At 35.9% G+C, this 19,176-nt stretch overlaps 1 protein-coding gene across 7 annotated transcripts in view; it reads right to left on the reverse strand.

Annotated features, from left to right (window-relative positions):
- Nucleotides 1-19,176, reverse strand: part of FNIP1 (folliculin interacting protein 1) — a 154,778-nt gene that overhangs the window by 21,375 nt on the left and 114,227 nt on the right. For all 7 annotated transcript variants that reach the window (XM_025432813.3, XM_025432812.3, XM_025432815.3 and 4 more), the window contains 4 exons: nt 15,920-16,005; nt 5,750-5,896; nt 4,720-4,889; nt 395-1,820 (listed from right to left, as the gene is read on the reverse strand). In XM_025432813.3, coding sequence (XP_025288598.1) covers nt 395-1,820; nt 4,720-4,889; nt 5,750-5,896; nt 15,920-16,005 — 1,829 coding nt within the window. The remainder of the gene's footprint in view (nt 1-394; nt 1,821-4,719; nt 4,890-5,749; nt 5,897-15,919; nt 16,006-19,176) is intronic.

A 19,176-nucleotide genomic window follows, 5' to 3' on the forward strand; every position in this document is an offset into this window, starting at 1 on the left:
TATATTTCCTGTTTTCCTTTTAGTCTTGGCCAAATTCACTTCTAACAGCCATTTCCCACCTTCTGCGTGATTACCTTTCTCTAGTTGTTGAGCTCAGCACAGGTCCATACCTGGGCGCAAATTCACTCCTAAATGACCTGAGAACTCCTAAGCAGTAAGGAATTTCCTACATACATACTTTTCTTTAATGCCTTCACAGAGCCTTTCTGGGGTGCCTATGGAGCTTAACTTTTAAGTTTTTTTTATCATTAAGAGCACACAGTAATAGAAGAGAATCTGTCCAGGACAATAATTTCTTCTTTCATATTAGTTATCACCAACCTCCAGAGACCATCTAAACAGAAGAATGGTACATGTTTATACAGGGTCTATTAAAGTTAAAACTTCTACTTACCCAGGAAAAGGTATCTCATCCTCTTCTGCCCAATCTTCTTGCTCTCCTCCATAGTAACTGCTTACTTGTCTAGTCATATCATGACCTGTATCTTCACTTTCACTATCCCCAAGGGCACTATCTGAACTTTCATTTCTTGGAATGTCCCATTCAGTTCCTACAGCAATTTTTTTCTCTGAACTCTCTTTATCCCCATGGGGGACAAGAATGGAGAGTGTATCTCTTTGGTCCTGCTGAGGAAAGCAGGTTTTACATGAATCCTGGTGAACTTTTTCTACACATTTACAAAATTCACTGTTCTGTTGGCTATTTTTTGTACACAATCCTTTTGAAAATTCTAACATACAGCAGTGTTCCTTAATGTCTGTACTTGTTTTAACTGCAATAATATCATCAATAGTCCTGGTTTCAATTGAATCATCATTAAAATATTCATCAAATAAGCTCATGCTTTCTGGATCTGAATGATTCCAACAGGGAAGTTCACAGGTCTCTCCAGAAACCATGTTTGGTATATCAGACTCTCCGGATTGGTCCTTAACAGTTGTTTGTTTAGTTTCTTGATGCTGCTGATCATTAGCCCCTCCTTCCTTCAGTGGTTTGGTGTGGTGCCTGGTAATCTGATCCACCACAGCCTGACTCCTGAGTTCAGTATCGGAGTCAGGTGACATAGAATCTCCAATCAGGAAGGTAACCTTTGTCTGTGATGCTTCACAAGAAAACGCAGCAGTCACAAGCTTATCTGGAGGTTTTTTTTCCACAACCATTCCTGTGGATCTCAACACTTTGCCTGTGTGATTACCTGAACTCAGCAATTCCTCACTATGCCATGTTTCCTCTGCTGGCTCTAAGCCTGATTTTGACAAGGCACATTTGTCTACTGGAGCAGATCCTGTGCAAACAACTGTCTCTAACTTAGTGTCAAGGCAAGTTCTTAATTTATCTCTGAACTGTTTAACATCAACAGCATTTTCATCTTGGCAGTCAGAGGGAGAAATCATTTGACACTCATCTGAAATTCCTAGCAGCTCCTTAGAGCTGTTTTGAATATCTTCTCTCTCTTGTTGTGAAACATTCTCTATATTTTGCCCAAGGAGTGGACGACTGCAATATTTACAGTTACAGTTAGGAGTCCTTGTTTCTTCTGGGTCTTTAAAAAGCAAACTGCTTTTGTTTCTATGCATTGTGATAAGCACATACTCAGATTCTTCGATTTCACCTTTCTCTAAAGTTGTAGTAATTACTGTGCCTGGCATAACGATGGCTTCATCTTCTCCATTTTCTAAAAGATGAGTTTCTTGAAGTTCAGAGCATCTTATAAAATAAGTAAGAAAATAAAGCAGCCTCTGGACCATGTCTTGTCGTTTGCCAACCACCACAGTCCTCGCTAATCGTACAGGAGAACCAATAGCGCCATACAAGTCCCCTGCAATGGAAAAACAGTTAATGGACACATCCTCTCCTCATGTAGCCAAGCAGGCTATTTCAATGATCAGATACCTACTCTTATAGCAAGATTGCTAGTTCAGGTTTTACCCTTAGTTCTTTAATAGGTGATAGATATAATTCAGGAGGATAAGATGAGGACAATTCAGGAGGATAAGATCAGATAAATGGTGTTAACCAAAGAGAAAAGTGAATAGAGGGACTTTCTAGTTTCCTCTTTAAACAGCTCCTGTGGTTCTGAAATCTCAACCGGAGAGTCAATTGTGAAAGTCACATTGACCAAGAACATTCTCTGTGCCAGGCCTCATGCAGAGCACTTCACTGGGGCAGAAAAGTACTATCTAAAGGATTATGCTCAGAAGGATTCTATGCAGAGAAGAGAAAGCATAATATCTATTGGGGGGCAAGGAGAGAAGGGGGTTATGGTAGAATGGAGCAGAACTGGAGTAGTCACATCACACACCTAACCTTTCTTGATGTGAATCACATCCCTAAAGCTTAACTGTTGTTGCCCTACCCAGGACCCCAAACTAGCTCCCATGTTTTTAAAAGTCTATGTCCCCTTCTAATTCCTAGAGGATTGCGTACTTATAAAAAAACCACAAAGGAAAGGAAGAGTGAGATCTATCCTAAGAGGAAGAGAAAGGGCAACACATTCAGCCACATGATTCATTTTCACTTCTGTATCCACACCAGGTGCAAACAGCCATTACAAAAGGGGGGGGGGGGACCTAAGAGTTATCAATGTAATTTCTGTATTTATGCTATAGCTTAAATCAGATGAAGAAACAGGTGCCAAAGTACTCTTAAAATAGAGAATACATCATTAATTTAAATCTAATTTTTAGTTAAATTGTCTGTATACATACTTTAAAGCATAACTCCTACACTTTTTAAAGGAACAAACATAAAAAGATCTCAGGTAAATATATGCTATAAACAGTATTATGACAATTCTTCTCTGATTAATACAATGGCTCTATTGCTATCATGCCACTGTTCAAAACTACTGCTAAGGTTCTCATGAATTAACAAATAAACTGAACTGCTTTGGCATGGCAAGTGAGTCTTTCCTGACTGGTTCCACTTTATTTTTCCAGGTTTATCTTCTTATAATTACACTTTTTCACCATTATTTGCAAAAAGTCCCACATAAAGCAGACTACTTAAACTGGAACACTGAATCTACTCAGCACTTTTAACACCTAGGCACCTTTCCTCATGCTACATACTTGCCTTCTCCTCTCATTCTCTGTCAGTCCAAGTCTTCCGACTTAAGCATCCTCCCTTGAGAAAAAGTAAGCTTCCCTAACTGAAATTTCATTAATTTTACCATTTCTCTTACAGTTCCTTTTTGAATTATCATTATTGTCCTCGTATTTATTACCATTAGTAATAAACTACCTTTTTTTTTTTTAAGATTTTTATTTATTTGAGAGAGAGAAAGAGAGAGAGCATGCACAGATGCATATGAGCAGGAAGGCAGGGGCCGAGGGAGAGGGAAAAGCAGATTCTGTGCTAAGCAGGGAGCCCAACAAGAGGCTCAATCCCAGGACTCCAAGATCATGACCTGAGCCAAAGGCAGACACTTAACCTACTGAGCCACCCAGTGGCTGGCTGTGTATGTGGGAGCAGTGGAACATGAACAGGCAGAGTGAGGAGAACAGGAAGGAGGGATTATAGAAGGGCATGAGGAAACTTTTGGAACTGATGAGAATGTTTACCACCTTGATTTTGGTGATGGTTTCAGAAGTATTTATGTTTTGACATAAATATTAATACTTACAAAATTGTATACTTTATATATGTGTTTGCTATGTGTCAGTTACTCCTCGATTAAGTAGCAGAAAGTAAAGGAAGGATGGAGAAAGAAGAGAAAGAGAAAGGGAGGGAAGTTACATGAATAAGCTACATGACAACCTGCCTGGCAAGCTCACTCATCAGCACAACCTAAGGGGAGTTTCTATCAAGTCATCAAAATGTTCTCTTTGGACTCCTCCTCCATGACCTAACAGCAATAGAGTAAGAGTAGGAATAATAGCAGTCACATTTACCAGACACTGTTCTAAGCACTTTACAAGTATTTTCTCATTTAACTGTCACAACTTTATGAGGTATGTACTATATATACAATTATCCCTAATTTATAAACAGACTGTGACCCATATGTGGTCTGCCTGACTTACATCCTAAACTTTTAAGCACCATGCTATAATGCCTTCTTAATGATTGTCAACTTATAAACTACCCCTTTCTCCTTGGTTACCCATTTATTTAATGGGGTCTCACACTAGGGAAACATTTTCCAAAATTACTCAACAAATAGAAGTGGCACACAGAAACCTCAATGACTGCTTCTCAGTTAACCAAATTTATTCTAGCTATCATAGGTAACTTTGATTCATTCTTTCTAGGCAAAGTACATAACATAAAACACCCTGAAGACTGATGTTATAAGAAAACCAGTCATGATCCTGCTTCTCTTGCTCTAATTCAAGTTCTGTAGCTATAAGAAATTGGTATTAGACTTAAGATGGAGATTTTACAATTCAGCAGACATGAAAAGGACAAGGAAAGAAGAAGTGCTTTAGAATGGAGAAAGGGGCACCTGGATGGTTCACTGGTCTGCCTTTGGCTCAGGATGTGATCCTGGGGTCCTGGAATCGAGCCCTACATCAGGCTCCCAGCGGGGAGTCTGCTTCTCCCTCTGCCTATGTCTCTGCCTTTCTCTCTGTGTCTCTCATTAATAAATAAATAAAATCCTTAAAAAAAATGGAGGAGGCAAAACATTTTATTTATGTTTTTGCTATAAAATAATCCGCATAGTTATAGAAAAGTCTAAGTGCCATGCATAATGTAAGGGTTTTCAGACTACATACCTAGTTGTGCCCAAAGTGGGTTATACGGATGAGTTTTTGCTAACATGTCCACACTCTGGGAGGAATGCTTTTCTAAAAATATTTTTATAGGTGGCTGTCCATTTGGCATGACCGTTGGAACCCAGGCAAGATGATTGGTCAGAACTGCAGTAATGAGTGCTGGCAGGAATCTGAAAACAAAACACATCCTATCAGATTCTAGTCTGTCTTCACTAAATCTAATGTAAAATGCAGCAACAGAATAGAGCAAAGAGAGTACATACTCTCATGTGGCCAAAGAGCATTTGAAAAGGAAAGGAAAGGAAAGAATAAAAGACAGGCATATCAGCTGGATGAAAATGAAGTTTGCAGTTGGGTGAGAGTTAAAAAGGAATCTTTAAAATAAAAATAGTATTCACACAGAGCTATATCTGATCATAATTACAAAACAAAAATAACATTTTACTTGAAAAACTGGTTTCTCTTCAGTGTTTAATCTGAAAAATTAATGAGTCAACCAATAGGTCTATACATTTCCAAATTACTGAATGGGAAATTGAAGGAAAGTATTTAGCAAGCTTTGTGTACCATCAAAAAGAAGAAAACATCTAAATTACTCATCTAGATTCTAGGAATTTGATAAATGGTTACAAGTAACAGTATGATAAAATATCACATTAAATATGTATCATTGAAATCCTGGCCCTTTTTTTTTTAACTCATTTTCTATAGAATGAAACTGTGTAAGTAGAAACAATTCAAAAAATGGGAAGGCTCAGAGAGTTCTCTAAGTTGTCAGGAATTTTAACTTAACACATAAAGACCTTTTGGCTGTTTTTCATTCATTTCATTCATTTTACTATTTTCTGTGGCCTTCTTCCATGTCCTTTCTCTTAAACATCCTTCAGAATTCTGTTTTGGTTATTAATAATATAAAATAATTCCAAAGAAAACAGTTGATTATTTAGCTTTTATAATTGGGTTGATCACAATCTAGGTATCAAGTTATAATAAATAATAATATATCTAAGATATAAAGAGAAAGCCATACTGATTTTTGGAAGCATTTTCCATTAGAAAAGTGAACTCCTTCATGAAACGATGACAAAGCTGGTTCTTTTCTGGAGTCCCCGACATCATTGTAAGCCAGACAGGCTCTCCAATTCGTGGCATTGTGTAAAGATTACAAATTGTTGTTCTAAAAAGAAGAAAACCCATTATTAAATTCATAGTTCCCAGAATTACATACTCTTAAATTTTATGTTACCAGCTTGAGCCTCACAGAGATTATTCAAGCTTTCAAAAGGACACACTGAATCAAAGTCATTCCTTCTTTGTCACCAGCATAGTACCACAGGAAATAGTCTGCACATGAACTCAAAATATGTTGCTTCTGGTGCTGGCTCTACTCTCAAAGATTGTGTGCCCTGGGGTAAATTACCTCCCTATTTTAGTTTTTATTTTTATTTTTTAAAGATTTTATTTATTCATGAGAGACACACACACACAGAGAGGCAGAGATACAGGCAGAGGGAGAAGCAGGCTCCATGCAGGGAGCCCGTTGTGGGACTTGATCCGGGGTCTCCAGGATCACACCCTGGGCTGAAGGCGGTGCTAAACCGCTGAGCCACCCGGGCTGCCCACTTCCCTATTTTAAGCATCAGTTTCCTCCACCCGTAAAATGAAAGCATAGGACTGGATAATTTCTAAAGCCTTTCCTGCTCTACATTTCTAAGGTATGACATACTTAAATATAATGTAAATTATCAACAACCTAGAAAAGAAAAATATTCTGATTTAGATAATAGCTTATCCATATACTCACTCAAAACAATAGTTTATCAGCATCATTTTGTTGACTATGTTGAGACTCTTTAGTAAATTTCTAAAGGATGATGAGGATACTAAATCTGCATACTGTATTTTATGACTTTCAACCTCCTGAAATTTTTCCTTGAATCAACACAAGAGAGCATTATTGCACAATTATGATGATGATTTCCTGGCTGTCTCTTGCATTTACTTAGACAATAGCTAGTCCCATGACTTGCATTCTCTCCTTAAGGCTTCAAGGATATCTTTAAGATATCAATCATTTTCCTTCTACATTAATATCTATTCAGCCAAGTCCTATACACTCACTAGATTAAGCAACTCCTACAAAGTTGAGTCTTAAGAAACTAGCTGATCTCTTGGAAGATACAGAATGGTGCTGTACTTTCTACTCTCTAGAACAGTGCTATATGACAAAACTTCTGGCAAAGATGGGAATACTCTCTATCTACACTATCCAAGATGGCATCCCCTAGCCTTCACATGAAATGTGGTCCGTTTGACTGATGAATTCAATTTTAAATTTTATTTATTTTTATTTAAATTAAGTACCCACATGTGGCCAATGGCTACTATCTTAGAAAGTATAGCTCTAGAAGTTCTCTGAGATCTCTGCAAGCTCTAATACCTACTTCAGCATAATTCTCTAACACCTAGAATCCAAAAAAAGGAAAAGAATTCTCTTGCCTGTACAAGTTTTATTGAACCTTGACCCAGTATGAACACAATATAAGGGAGAAAAGTGACACAGATGACATTAAAAAGTTCTTGGTAGGACATAATATCACAGTTGAGAACTTTAAAATAAAATGGAAATTTTATTTAAATTTATTTAAAATAAATGGAAAGAGGTAAAGGAATTTACAGAGGAAGATGTGATCTGAATATCAACTAGGAATATGTGAAAATGCTAAATGCTAAAGTCTATTAAACATGTCCAGATAAGATGGAAAAGCAAGCACCAGTGTTATACCTTTCAGTTCTGATGTTTCAAATGAACATCGGCGAAGGATTTGAAAACAAATTACTATAACAAATAAAAATGGAGAGTAATCTTACTTAAAATTCAAATTATAGACTTAATAAAATTCTGCAACCCAAAGCATAGAGAGGAATGTTAAGTGAAGTGGTAAGGTAGATAAACATATGGGTTTATAGTGTTCAAGGTAGGGGACATGTACATAAAGGAGCTAATCTGAAAAAGACGCCCAGGACTCACAAGGGCCTGGAAAAGTTGAGGGCAGTAGTTAAACAGGACTATAAACTGGGAGACTAATTCAAGATCTGTAAATGGTTGGTGACCCTCTTCTATACCCTATTTTCCCAAAGAATGACTATAGACAGAAGAGCAGATGTAGTAACTGACTAGTCCAAAGAAGTAACATTGCCCAAACCCTTTCTGGTATTTGAATCTTTCACAATACATAAACATATACAATAAATGTTGTGGCTTTAAAATGTTATGGGAAGAAGGGACGGCAATGAGGAGGAAAAAAATGTCTTAAATATGCCTTTTCAAGAAGTGATAATGAAAACAGATTGAGAAACATTGTCCTTCACTTTAGGAAAGTGAAGTTCTAAGTGAGTTCTAAGCACTAAGTGAAGTTCTCCAGTTTGTGCCTAATTATGCACGGAACTCCCAACCTGTATTTTAGTGCTTTGCCCTCAACTATGGATAGGCAACCCATAATACCTTCAAGGACAGAGGCACACAAAGAGAAAAACAGAAACACACAAATATACAAAATGACTCCAGAGAAAATAGTAAATAATACATTCAGGAAAAGGGAAAACATGAAAGAGACATAAAAGATCAATCAAGAAATGCCAGTTACTAACAAAAAGAATTCAAGAGAGAGAGGACAGAGAAAAACAGAGAATCAGAGAAAGCAGAAAATTTACCAGAACTGAAAGACAAGCTAGTGCTAGAGCTATACTAAAGTTTAGCTATACTAAAGTTCAAGGACCAATGGGCAGGTATAAACTCACGGCAGGAGATAAATATGCTCCAAAATTGATAAATCAAGAAATAGCTGCATTAAGTATACTGCTTAATAATGTGCAGATACATAACAAAAGAAATAGGTAAGAGTTAAAACAATATTCTTGGGAAATAAGAACAGGGACGAGAGTGATAGGATGGAGTTCACTTCTTTTCGTTATTAGATTTCTTGGCACGTTTTGTTTCTTAACCATGTATGTAAATGTACTTTTCGGATTAAAAGAAACACCATATACATGAATGAATGAGCTGATCAATTAGTTTTTCATGAATTTCTTAAGTATATTTGTGACTACTACAAGTTCATGTGTCATGGGTCAGAGACAATTCACTATCATTAGTATAGTGGTCGGCTGAAGACATTAGCTTTAGAGTTTTGGTGTCTAAGGCTATGTATATGACCTCAGAGTATCAAATGCAAAGAAGGTAAAGAAATTAATTATGCAATAATGCTTCTCATCATATACAATTTTACGTTGTCATTAGCAATATAGAACTAACAGGGCTCTCTTCTCCCCTAATGATTATTCCCTAATTCATGGTAAGTATGAATTTTTAGTCATCCCTTTATTGTTCCTGACTGACCCTAAAGAATGAAAGATTCCTTTAGTTGGAAGAGAACAGTGGACCTGATTTAGTTTTCTTTGATATGCATGAAGTTAGAGTCCAAGAACCTCATCTTTGCCAGATGGCTCCTAATTAAACATGCTTCCTGTTTCTCTAGTTTCATGGTTTCTGCATGCATGTGAATCATTTCCTTCCTCCTCTCAACTACCCCAAACTCATTTATTCATCTGGTCTCAGATAATCACATACTTTAAAAATGATACAATTGCTAATTTTTAATAATAATTTAAAAATTTAGTATGACAGATTTTCATTATTTACAGTAAGGTTCTACAAAGCTGATGCAAAGAATTAGCGAACACTGAATCACTGTTCCTAGGGTTCCTAGGGTTCCTAACCTATGGTTAGGTTCCTGTGAGTCTCTCATCAACATTTCTGTCAGCCTTTCAATACATAACCTTGTTTTATGTGAGTTTCTGTTTAAAGACACCTTATGTAGTACACTACTGATTCATTAACACTGAATTCATAGCCAATAGCACTATGACTCATGCCTGCATGAACCTTACATGTATTTTCTCTGAGGGCACATTATGGCTTGCTTGTACTTTGGAATATTACAGCATTTCAGCAGTATACTGCCAAATCACTGGGGATTCTTTTATTTTTACTTATGTTTTTAAAAAAGCCTTTACTCATTTATTCATGAGAGCCACAGAAAGAAAGGCAAACACAGGCAGTAGGAGAAGCAGGCCCCCCGTGGGCAGCCTGATACAGGACTTGATTCCAGGACACTGAGACCACAACCCAAGCCAAAGATATACAACCACTGAGCCACCCAGGTGTGCACTGGGGGTGATTTTTAACAGCAAAATCACTAACAAAAAGCACAAAATGCCAAAAAAAAAAAAAAAAAGACAAACCACAAAACTCTGCCTCTAAAAAGATGTCAAGTAGGGTATGTGTTTACAGAATAAGAGCTGAAACAAAAAGGCAAATCACTGTCTTTTTCAACCTCATTAAGGAATGTTATCATGCTACTCAAATTTTTCACTGAACATCCAATTCCAGCTGACTTGTAAAGAGCTTGGAAGTCATCACTTTAATCCTCACAAGAAAAAGGCTGAACAAATTGAAAATCAATGACTTTGCTTAGCTACATCACAGCTAAGGTTTGCACATGTTACAATTGATCATAAAAGCACTGTGAGTATAATATGAGGCTATAAATAAATTTCAGCAAGTACGTGAATTCACAATTAATGAAAATTAAACATATATATTAAAGTACTTCTTAAAAAAAGTACTTCTGACAAACTTCTTAATAAAAATTTAAAAGCTTATAAAGTACTTTAAGTTTTATTTATTTGAGGGGGAAGCAGGAGGCAAGGGAGAAGCAGACTTCCTGCTAAGCGTGGAGCTTAACACGGAGCCGGATCCCAAGACCCTGATATCATGACCTGAAGTCAGAAAACACCTGAGCCACTCATGCGCCCCTTATAACGTATTCTTAAGAATTTGTAACAATGTTTAACTGACTTACATAGGCCTTTCATATTTGTACAATGACTGAAGTGAAAGAAAGTAATAAAAAGGGACGCCTGGGTGGCTCAGCAATTGAGAGCCTGCCTTCAGCCCAGGGTGTGATCCTGGGGTCCCGAGATCGAGTCCCACATCAGGCTCCCCGCAGGAAGCCTGCTTCTCCCTTTACCTCTGTCCCTCTGCCTCTTTCTCTGTGTCTCTCATGAATAAATAAATAAAATTAAAAAAAAATCTAACAAAAAAGAAAAGGTACACAAACATGACATGCATTTTCAATGATTTTATGACTCATACATATTGTAAATTCTAGGCAATACTAAAATTCTAATGCTAAGCCATATATATTCTCTAATAACAAACCAATTAACTCATAGGTATTCAAAATTCTTTTGAATAAAAACTTTATAACCGGGGCAGCCTGGGTGGCTCAGCAGTTTAGCGCCGCCTTCAGCCCAGGGCGTGATCCTGGAGACCGAGGATCGAGTCCCACGTCGGGCTCCTTGTATAGAGCCTGCTTCTCCCTCTGCCTGTGTCTCTGTCCCTCTCTCTCTCTCTCTCTCTCTCTGTCTCTATGAATAAATAAGTAAAATTTAAAAAAAAACTTTATAACGTAAGAGCAAGATCAGCATTCTATTAGGAATTAATTTTCTGACAATCTTTACTATTCTGATAACTTCAGCTAGGTCTATAATGACAGTTTCCTCAGACCTCACATAGGGACTCTTGGCCTTTTTCCACAAAGCTAGTGACTGTAGAAGAAACCATCAATCCATTAATGTAAATAACTGTTCCAAGTACAAGGGCAAAGACTCACTGCTTTGTAATACTGCAAAATGTGATAAACTCAGAATACATCAAGATTCTTTTAGGCATGTAAGCAAAAAGAATTGTTCAAACATATATTTGTAATAATTACAGTCTAAACTCAACAGAATGATTTGAATAAAATAAAACTTTTAAGAATTATTAACAAAATACCCAATCATTCGTAACACATTTTTTTTTTTTTTTTAACACATTTCTCTTAAAGTTTTATTATCCACTTCAGGAAAAGCAGAACTCTTAAGAATCCTTGGTTGAACTTTAAAGCAACTACAGATTACATTTAGAAATTCGAAAGATGAAAACTTTTCATACTTTTCAAAAACCACTTATATCCATGACAAAGGCATATTTTATAGGTTTCTCAGAGAAATCACTCTAGAATTCTTTTTTCCAAATTATGTAAAGTAAAATTTTCCAACTATGTAAATAGAAATGACTGGGCTACAAGAGAATGTATGAAGGTCAAAACTGTCGTAAACCATGAGAAATACATAAATAACCATTATACCCAGCTAATAATGTTTTAAATTATGGTATTAGGTTCAACATGTCTTGGTTTCAATAAAGCATAAGAACTTCTCCCCCTCCCCCCCCCCCCAAAAAAAAAAAAGAACTTCTCCCATTCTCTCTCAAGAATTTCCAAGCCCAGAACCTCTTTATTTCAAAGTAAAAATATTCTCAAACGTTAACTCTGACATCCTCTCTCAGGGTTGTACAGCTGCAACTGTACAATGCAGGACTGCAAATGTAACTAGCATTGTAGTGGTAGAGGTTTGGTCATTTTTCTCCTTGAAAACAGTTTCAACAAGTAATTCCCAAAGAGACTGTGAAATAAAAATGCTAGGCTCTAGACCTACTGATTTGAAATCTAGGAGTTTGGGAAACAGTTCTTGTTACGTTTGTCTAGTTATTAGCTAAGCCACCATATTTTTCTTTTTTAATCAGAGGTTTTTAATGTAATTTAAGTTCCAAATAAATTCAATTTGAGTTTTAACTAAATCAATTTGAGTATTAACCAAATGAGGTTTTGCAATTATATTTCAATTCAGCATGTTTTTACATAAAAATATTGATTAAAAAATATCTGAGTAAAGAGCTTGGAAGTCATCACTTTAATCCTCACAAGAAAAAGGCTGAACAAATTGAAAATCAATGACTTTTCACAAAATTTAGGTCAGAGGATAAATCATCACCCTGAAAACTAAACAACAATCACAGCTGAGACCACCTTTCCTGAAGCAGATGCTTCTAGGGCCAATAACTGGTAGGAATGCTTAAATAGCAATTGACTAATTGGTGTCACAATGAATATGAACTACCACTGAGTGATTAAAAAACTCCTTGGGTGTCAGTCTTAGGAAGACTGCCACATTTTCAGAATCAGGCCATACCATCAGATTTCCATAATGAAGATCAAAGAAACATCCTTTTGTGTTTCAGATAGAGGAAGCATAACAATTCTTAAGTGCACCTAGGGCATCCTCCAAAACTTTATTCTTATGAATAAAGTAGATAACATGAAAGAGCAAAGAGATGGAAACTGACTCCAAAGAGAATGTTGGAAATCAAAAACACTGTAACAGGAATGAAATATGTCCTCCATAGGCTCATCAGCAGACAGAACACATCTGAGGGAAAAAATCACTGAGTTTAAATATATGTCAGTGGGAATTTCCCAAATTAAAAAGCAAAGAGAATAAAGGATGAAAAAAATTGGAACAGAATATCAAAGAATTGTGGGAAAATTACAATTTCCCATACATATAATGGAAATACCAAATGAACAGAGAAACAGATAAAATATAGGATAATGACTGAGAATTTTGAACAAATAATAACAGCAAACAAACCAAAGATTCAAGAAGCCTATGAAGCACCAACCAAGATAAATATCAAAAAATCCCCCACCCTGAAATATTTAGGTATTAATATTTTAAAATATACAAGATCTGGGGTGCCTGGTTGGTTCAGCCAGTTAAGCATCCAATTTTTTTTTTTTGAAGATTTTATTTATTTATTCTTGAGAGACACAGAGAGGGGCAGAGATATGCATAGGCAGAGGGAGAAGCAGCTCCATGCAGGAAGCCCGATGCCGGACTCCATCCCGGGACTCTGGGATCATGCCCTGAGCCAAAGGCAGACACTCAACCACTGAGCCACACAGGCATCCCTAAGCATCCAATTCTTGATACTGGCTCAGGTCATGATCTCAGGGTCATGAGATCAAGCCCCACATCAGGATAGGCACTGGGTGTGGAGCTTAAGATTCTCTCTCTCCCACTGTCCCTCTCCTCTTCCTCTCAAAAGTACAAGATCTAAAGGGCCTACCAAACTCTAAGAAAGAATATCTAAATAAACAGAGAGATATTTCATCTTCATGGATAGAAGACTCACTGTCACTAAGATGCCAATTTTTCCCAATACGATCTAGAAATTCAATACAATCTCAATCAAAATAACAAGTTACTTTGCAGATATCAACAAAATTATTCTGACTTTTATATGAAGAGGCGAAAGACCCAGAATAACCAACAGAACATTGAAAGGAAAGAACAAAGTTTGTAGGCTCTTACTTAACTTTAAGAATTAATCTAGGGGCACCTGGGGCTGCTCAGTGAAGTATCTGACTCTTGATTTTGACTCCGGTCATGATCTCAGAGTGGTGAGATCAAGCCCTGTGTCTGGCTCGGTGCTCAGCACAGAGTCTGCTTGAAATTCTCTCTATCCCTCTCCCTCTGCCCCTCCTCCCAATTGCGTATATACACACATGCATGTGACTTCTCTTTAAAAAAAAATTAATCTTAAAAAAATTGTTCTAAATTGCCTCTAGAAATGCTGAGGGAATACATTTTTATTTTCCATTTACTTCATCTGTAAGAAACATTATAATGCTCTGATTTAATTATAAATGGCACCTCAAATATAATAATCTGAATTCTCAAGATACAGGTATGAACAAATAAAATTATGAATAATTCTACATATAGTTCATATATTAAGAGCAAAGATGCCAATGAACTAAAGAAACACACTGATTAAAAATATATTACTGAATTAGTGTTTAGTGTATATAGTTTCAGTGTTGTAAGATGCAAAAGTTCTAGAGTTTTGCTATACATACTTAACACCATTGAACTATATAGTTAATGATTAAGATGTTCCAGTTAATGTTATATGGGGTTTCTTTACAACTACAAAATGTTAATACTTTATTATAGTATTTGTTAGCATGCTTCATTCAGTAACTTAGGAAAGGCCTGAAGTTAATATGCTAACATATAAAAATAATAGAAGTATCAGCTTCAATATAATTTTCATTTGTACAAATTATTTCCCCCTTTCAAGACAAAAAAAAGAGAGAATATAGGTTGAAATTTTTCTCTAATTTGTTTTTCTTTAAATTTCCCCTAAACATGAGTTTAATGAACAAAAATGGAAGATTTTTAAGCTTACTTTTAATGCCTTTTATCCTAATAATTATAAATAAAAGATGAAGGACTAGTAAATTTCAGTAAATTTCATCTTTCTCCATAATTGAGTTCAGTGGATGACTATTACACAACAGCTATAAAGTAAACTCTTTAAATTTAAATAAATTAAAAACATGACAGAACACTCCATATTGGTTATCTTTACCATGCAATTTCCATTTAATGCTTACCTATAACTCAATTTCAAAAATTACATAGACTATTGTTGAGGCAATGAAGTCTCTCGTTTTTAGAGAAGGTAAAAAAGACACCAGGTTTACTTTCACTGTGGTTTACTTTTAACACAATATAAGAAAAACAAAAATAAAAAATAAGCAAAGTTGAAAACATACATGAGTTTTCTCTGTCAAATTTACTAAATACACCACTCCACAGTTAGCTCCATTAACAAAAGGTATGTGTGTCGGTATGTGTGTGAATGTGTGTATGTGTGTATGACATCCCTAAAGTTTCAATGTAATAATCCTCAAACAGCACAAGCTAAAGCAGGCTCTCACTTCAAAACATAATAATCCATTTAAACCAAACAGGAAGATCCCTGCCCCAATATGTGACCACACAGTTGTCAGTAAACAAATACGTAATCTGTTTTTCTAAAAATGAGATACATAAACTACAGGTAATAATAAACCTTAATTAGTGCACTTAACCAGTCTCTAGGAGCCCAAGAGAGAGGACAAAGCACGTTTCTGGGGAAACAAGACCTCCTCTAGTCATATTTGCTTCTGTAATGGTTTGGTACTAAAAACCATACCACTGATGAATCCCCAATGTGCCTGGGTCCCTAGGACATTCAATATTTAATAACATAGAAGTGGTCTACTGAATTACACCCTCTTTTGACCATGGGACAGGAAATTTTAAGAATTAAATTTTATTAGAGTAAGCTAAAGAAAATAAATAAATCTTCCTGTGCACACTGGAGACAAGTCTAAATCATGAAAAGCTGGAGAATATGTACCTGAATTCATTTAGGGCATCAACTATTCGATTATATGCCAAACTCCTCTGACTGGCATCAGCTGATCTCCGGCTCATTTTCATAGCCTTTAAAGCAAAGAAATAGTTAACTCTTACAATGATCACAGACAAAAAAAAAGGAAGAAAAAAAGTGAAAGACAAAGTCACTTTTTTCTACAACATTCTACCATCATATAAAGGCAGCACATTATATTTATAGTGGCTTTCTTCTTTGCATTTTTTATCATTAACAATTATAACAAAATCCAAATTTTTCAAATGTTAAATCTCTTACTGTAACTGTCAAATGACAATATCAACACAAAAATAAACTGATGTCGAGAGTTTCTGGGTTACGTAAAACTTGTTTTGTTTTTTTTTTTACACATACAGAGCAAGACACAATGATATCTCAGTAATAACAGCTCATGGCTTCCTCCAGTATTTCACAGATGAAGTCAAGTAAGCCTTGTCAAGTAAACATTTTTTAAAATCTAAAACATAAGGATTCTAAGGAAAGATATCTCAAGTTATTAATAATATTTGCTTTCCTAAAAACATATTTAGCCAAGGTTGAGAGGCCTTGGTTTAGGCAGAAAAAAGGGAATCAGGATTAGCATTATGAATGTCAAAAAGAACTTTGTAGTTTTTTAGACTTTTTCAAAGAGAATGGACTTCTGTATTCCTTATGTAATTAAAAATATTTTAAATATACATATAAGAAGTCAGACTTTAAGGCCAGAATTCATGTTCATGCACATCCAACAGCTTCATAAGGTAAAAATGAAACTTATTTTGTTTTTACAAACTGTTGAGATTCCCAATTTATTAAAAAAGTGAATATTCTTTAGCTAGAATTAAACACTATTCTTAATTTTACCAGCAGTAAAAAATTAAATTTAGAGTATAAGTCTCAAAAGGTAGCACACGCTTCAAAATAATTCCCAAGGCACCCAGAAATAAAATCCATTTATTTTGATTAAAACAACAACAACAAAAACAACAAATAAGTGATAACTGTGAAAACTGGCCCTAAAAGAAAACTTCTTTGGGTGGTCTGGTATTTACTATATTTCATCATTAATTAACAGCTATAAAACTTTTTAAATTAAGTCCCATTTATTTATATAAAGGTATTCATTCATTAAGCTTTATCTTTCAGCTATAATAAAAAACGAGATGTTAAACTTATTGAACAAATATCCAAACAACTCTAAGTACTGCAATGTATGCTTTTAGGTTATAAAATGTCAAAGATGGGGGGATCCCTGGGTGGCTGGCTCAGCGGTTTAGCGCCTGCCTTTGGCCCAGCGCATGATCCTAGAATCCCAGAATCGAGTCCCGCATCGGGCTCCCTGCATGGAGCCTGCTCTCCCTCTGCTTGTGTCTCTGCCTCTCTCTCTCTCTCTCTCTCTGTGTCTCTCATGAATAAATAAAATCTTTTTAAAAAATAAATAAAATAAAATAAAATGTCAAAGAATTAAAACATTTAAAAAGTAGTATGAGTTTTATGCCTGAATATTTCAAGTCTTTTTTTTTTTTTTTTATGATAGGCACACAGTGAGAGAGAGAGAGTCAGAGACACAGGCAGAGGGAGAAGCAGGCTCCATGCACCGGGAGGAGCCCGACGTGGGATTCGATCCCGGGTCTCCAGGATCGCGCCCTGGGCCAAAGGCAGGCGCTAAATCGCTGCGCCACCCAGGGATCCCTGAATATTTCAAGTCTTATACAATATTTCAAAAAATTCTCCCCGTAACTCAAAAGGTCAGTTCAGTGGCAGCTAAACATTATGTGTATTGACTTTGACAATATCAGATTACAAAAAGGAACAGCAGCCAACTGAAGAAAACGTCAACAAGTTCTAACTTCTGAAAAAGTAAGTGAAAATGGCCTTCACTCATTTGTTTGGTAAAAACGCATTGCTAATGATCTATTTGTCCTCTGATGGATTTAATGTGAATAACAAACATCAATGTATTCTCTAGAGGTGGATGAGCCTCAGTCACTGCTGACTTATCCTCTGCTTTCTAGATCATTCAAATTGGTCTTCCTCTCTCTAGCCTCCTATTCCACTGTCTTCTAAAAAATGTACTGCTATATTAGTCTTCCTAAAGCACAATTCGGAGACAGTTTTAACAACAAACTCAAAACTTCTGGCAAGCATTCTAGATTCTTTGTGGTCTAGTTCCCATTAATTCTGCCAGCCATACCACCCACTACCCCCCTCTTGTATCCTTTCCCTTCCATATACTGTCAAAGGGATTAAGATTTTACCCCACTGATTCATTACTTTAACTTCCTGGGAATCTTTTCTAAAAAATAATATGGAAAATTCACCAGGATCTTAACTATAGTGTAGCTATAATAGTGAAAATGTAAAAATGACCTAATAGGAAAACTGTTACCTGATTTGAGAAAATCCTCTCAAATATATTTAAGAACAATTTACAATGACCCTAGAAATCTGTATGTTGCAATGATGAATTTTTTAAAATAGGCATATAATAAAAATAATATAGACATAAAACAATTCCAATCAAGTGAAAATACAATATACAAAGGAAAAGACCTGGAAAGACTTTCAGCAAAATGTTACAGTTATTTTTGGGTGGGAAGTATATCAATTTTTCTAGTTTCTTGCTATATCCAATTTTCAAAGCTTTGTGTTTAAAAAATCCTATATACCCCTTTAAGATGCAGTCCAAATGAAACATCTTCTCAAAAGGAAGTCATTTTCCTTTCCTATGAACAACTTTGCTTATCTTTTTTCTTTTCTTTTTTTTTAAGATTTTACTTAATATTTACTTGACACAGAGAGAGAGCAAGCATAAGCAGGGAGAGTGAGAGAGGGAGAAGGCGGCCCCCTGCTCCAACACAAGGCTCGATCCTAGGATTCTGGGATCATGATCTATGCAGAAGGCAGACACTTAACCAACTGAGCCATACATGCACCCCTTTTTCAGTTGTTCTATGTTCTATCTTATATTCACAATTTTCTTTCTTGTATATAAATTTATTTTATATACTATCAGCAACATGAGACACAACTTAACACTCCTACCTTCTTAAAACGCTTCCTTCACTTGGCTCCCCTTAAAAAAGTATCCTATCTTGTTTTTCCTTTTACTTGAATGGCCAAATCTCATTTCCCTCTGCAGTTCTTCCTTAACTCTTCAAATTTTAACTGCTGAAATGCTCCACAAATCAAGCCTAGGATCTCCTCTCCTTTCTTCTCTCAGTTTCAAGGCTCTAATACCA

Source organism: Canis lupus, chromosome 11 (genome assembly GCF_003254725.2).
Source record: "Canis lupus dingo isolate Sandy chromosome 11, ASM325472v2, whole genome shotgun sequence".
In the NCBI taxonomy this organism is placed as follows: Eukaryota; Metazoa; Chordata; class Mammalia; order Carnivora; family Canidae; genus Canis; species Canis lupus.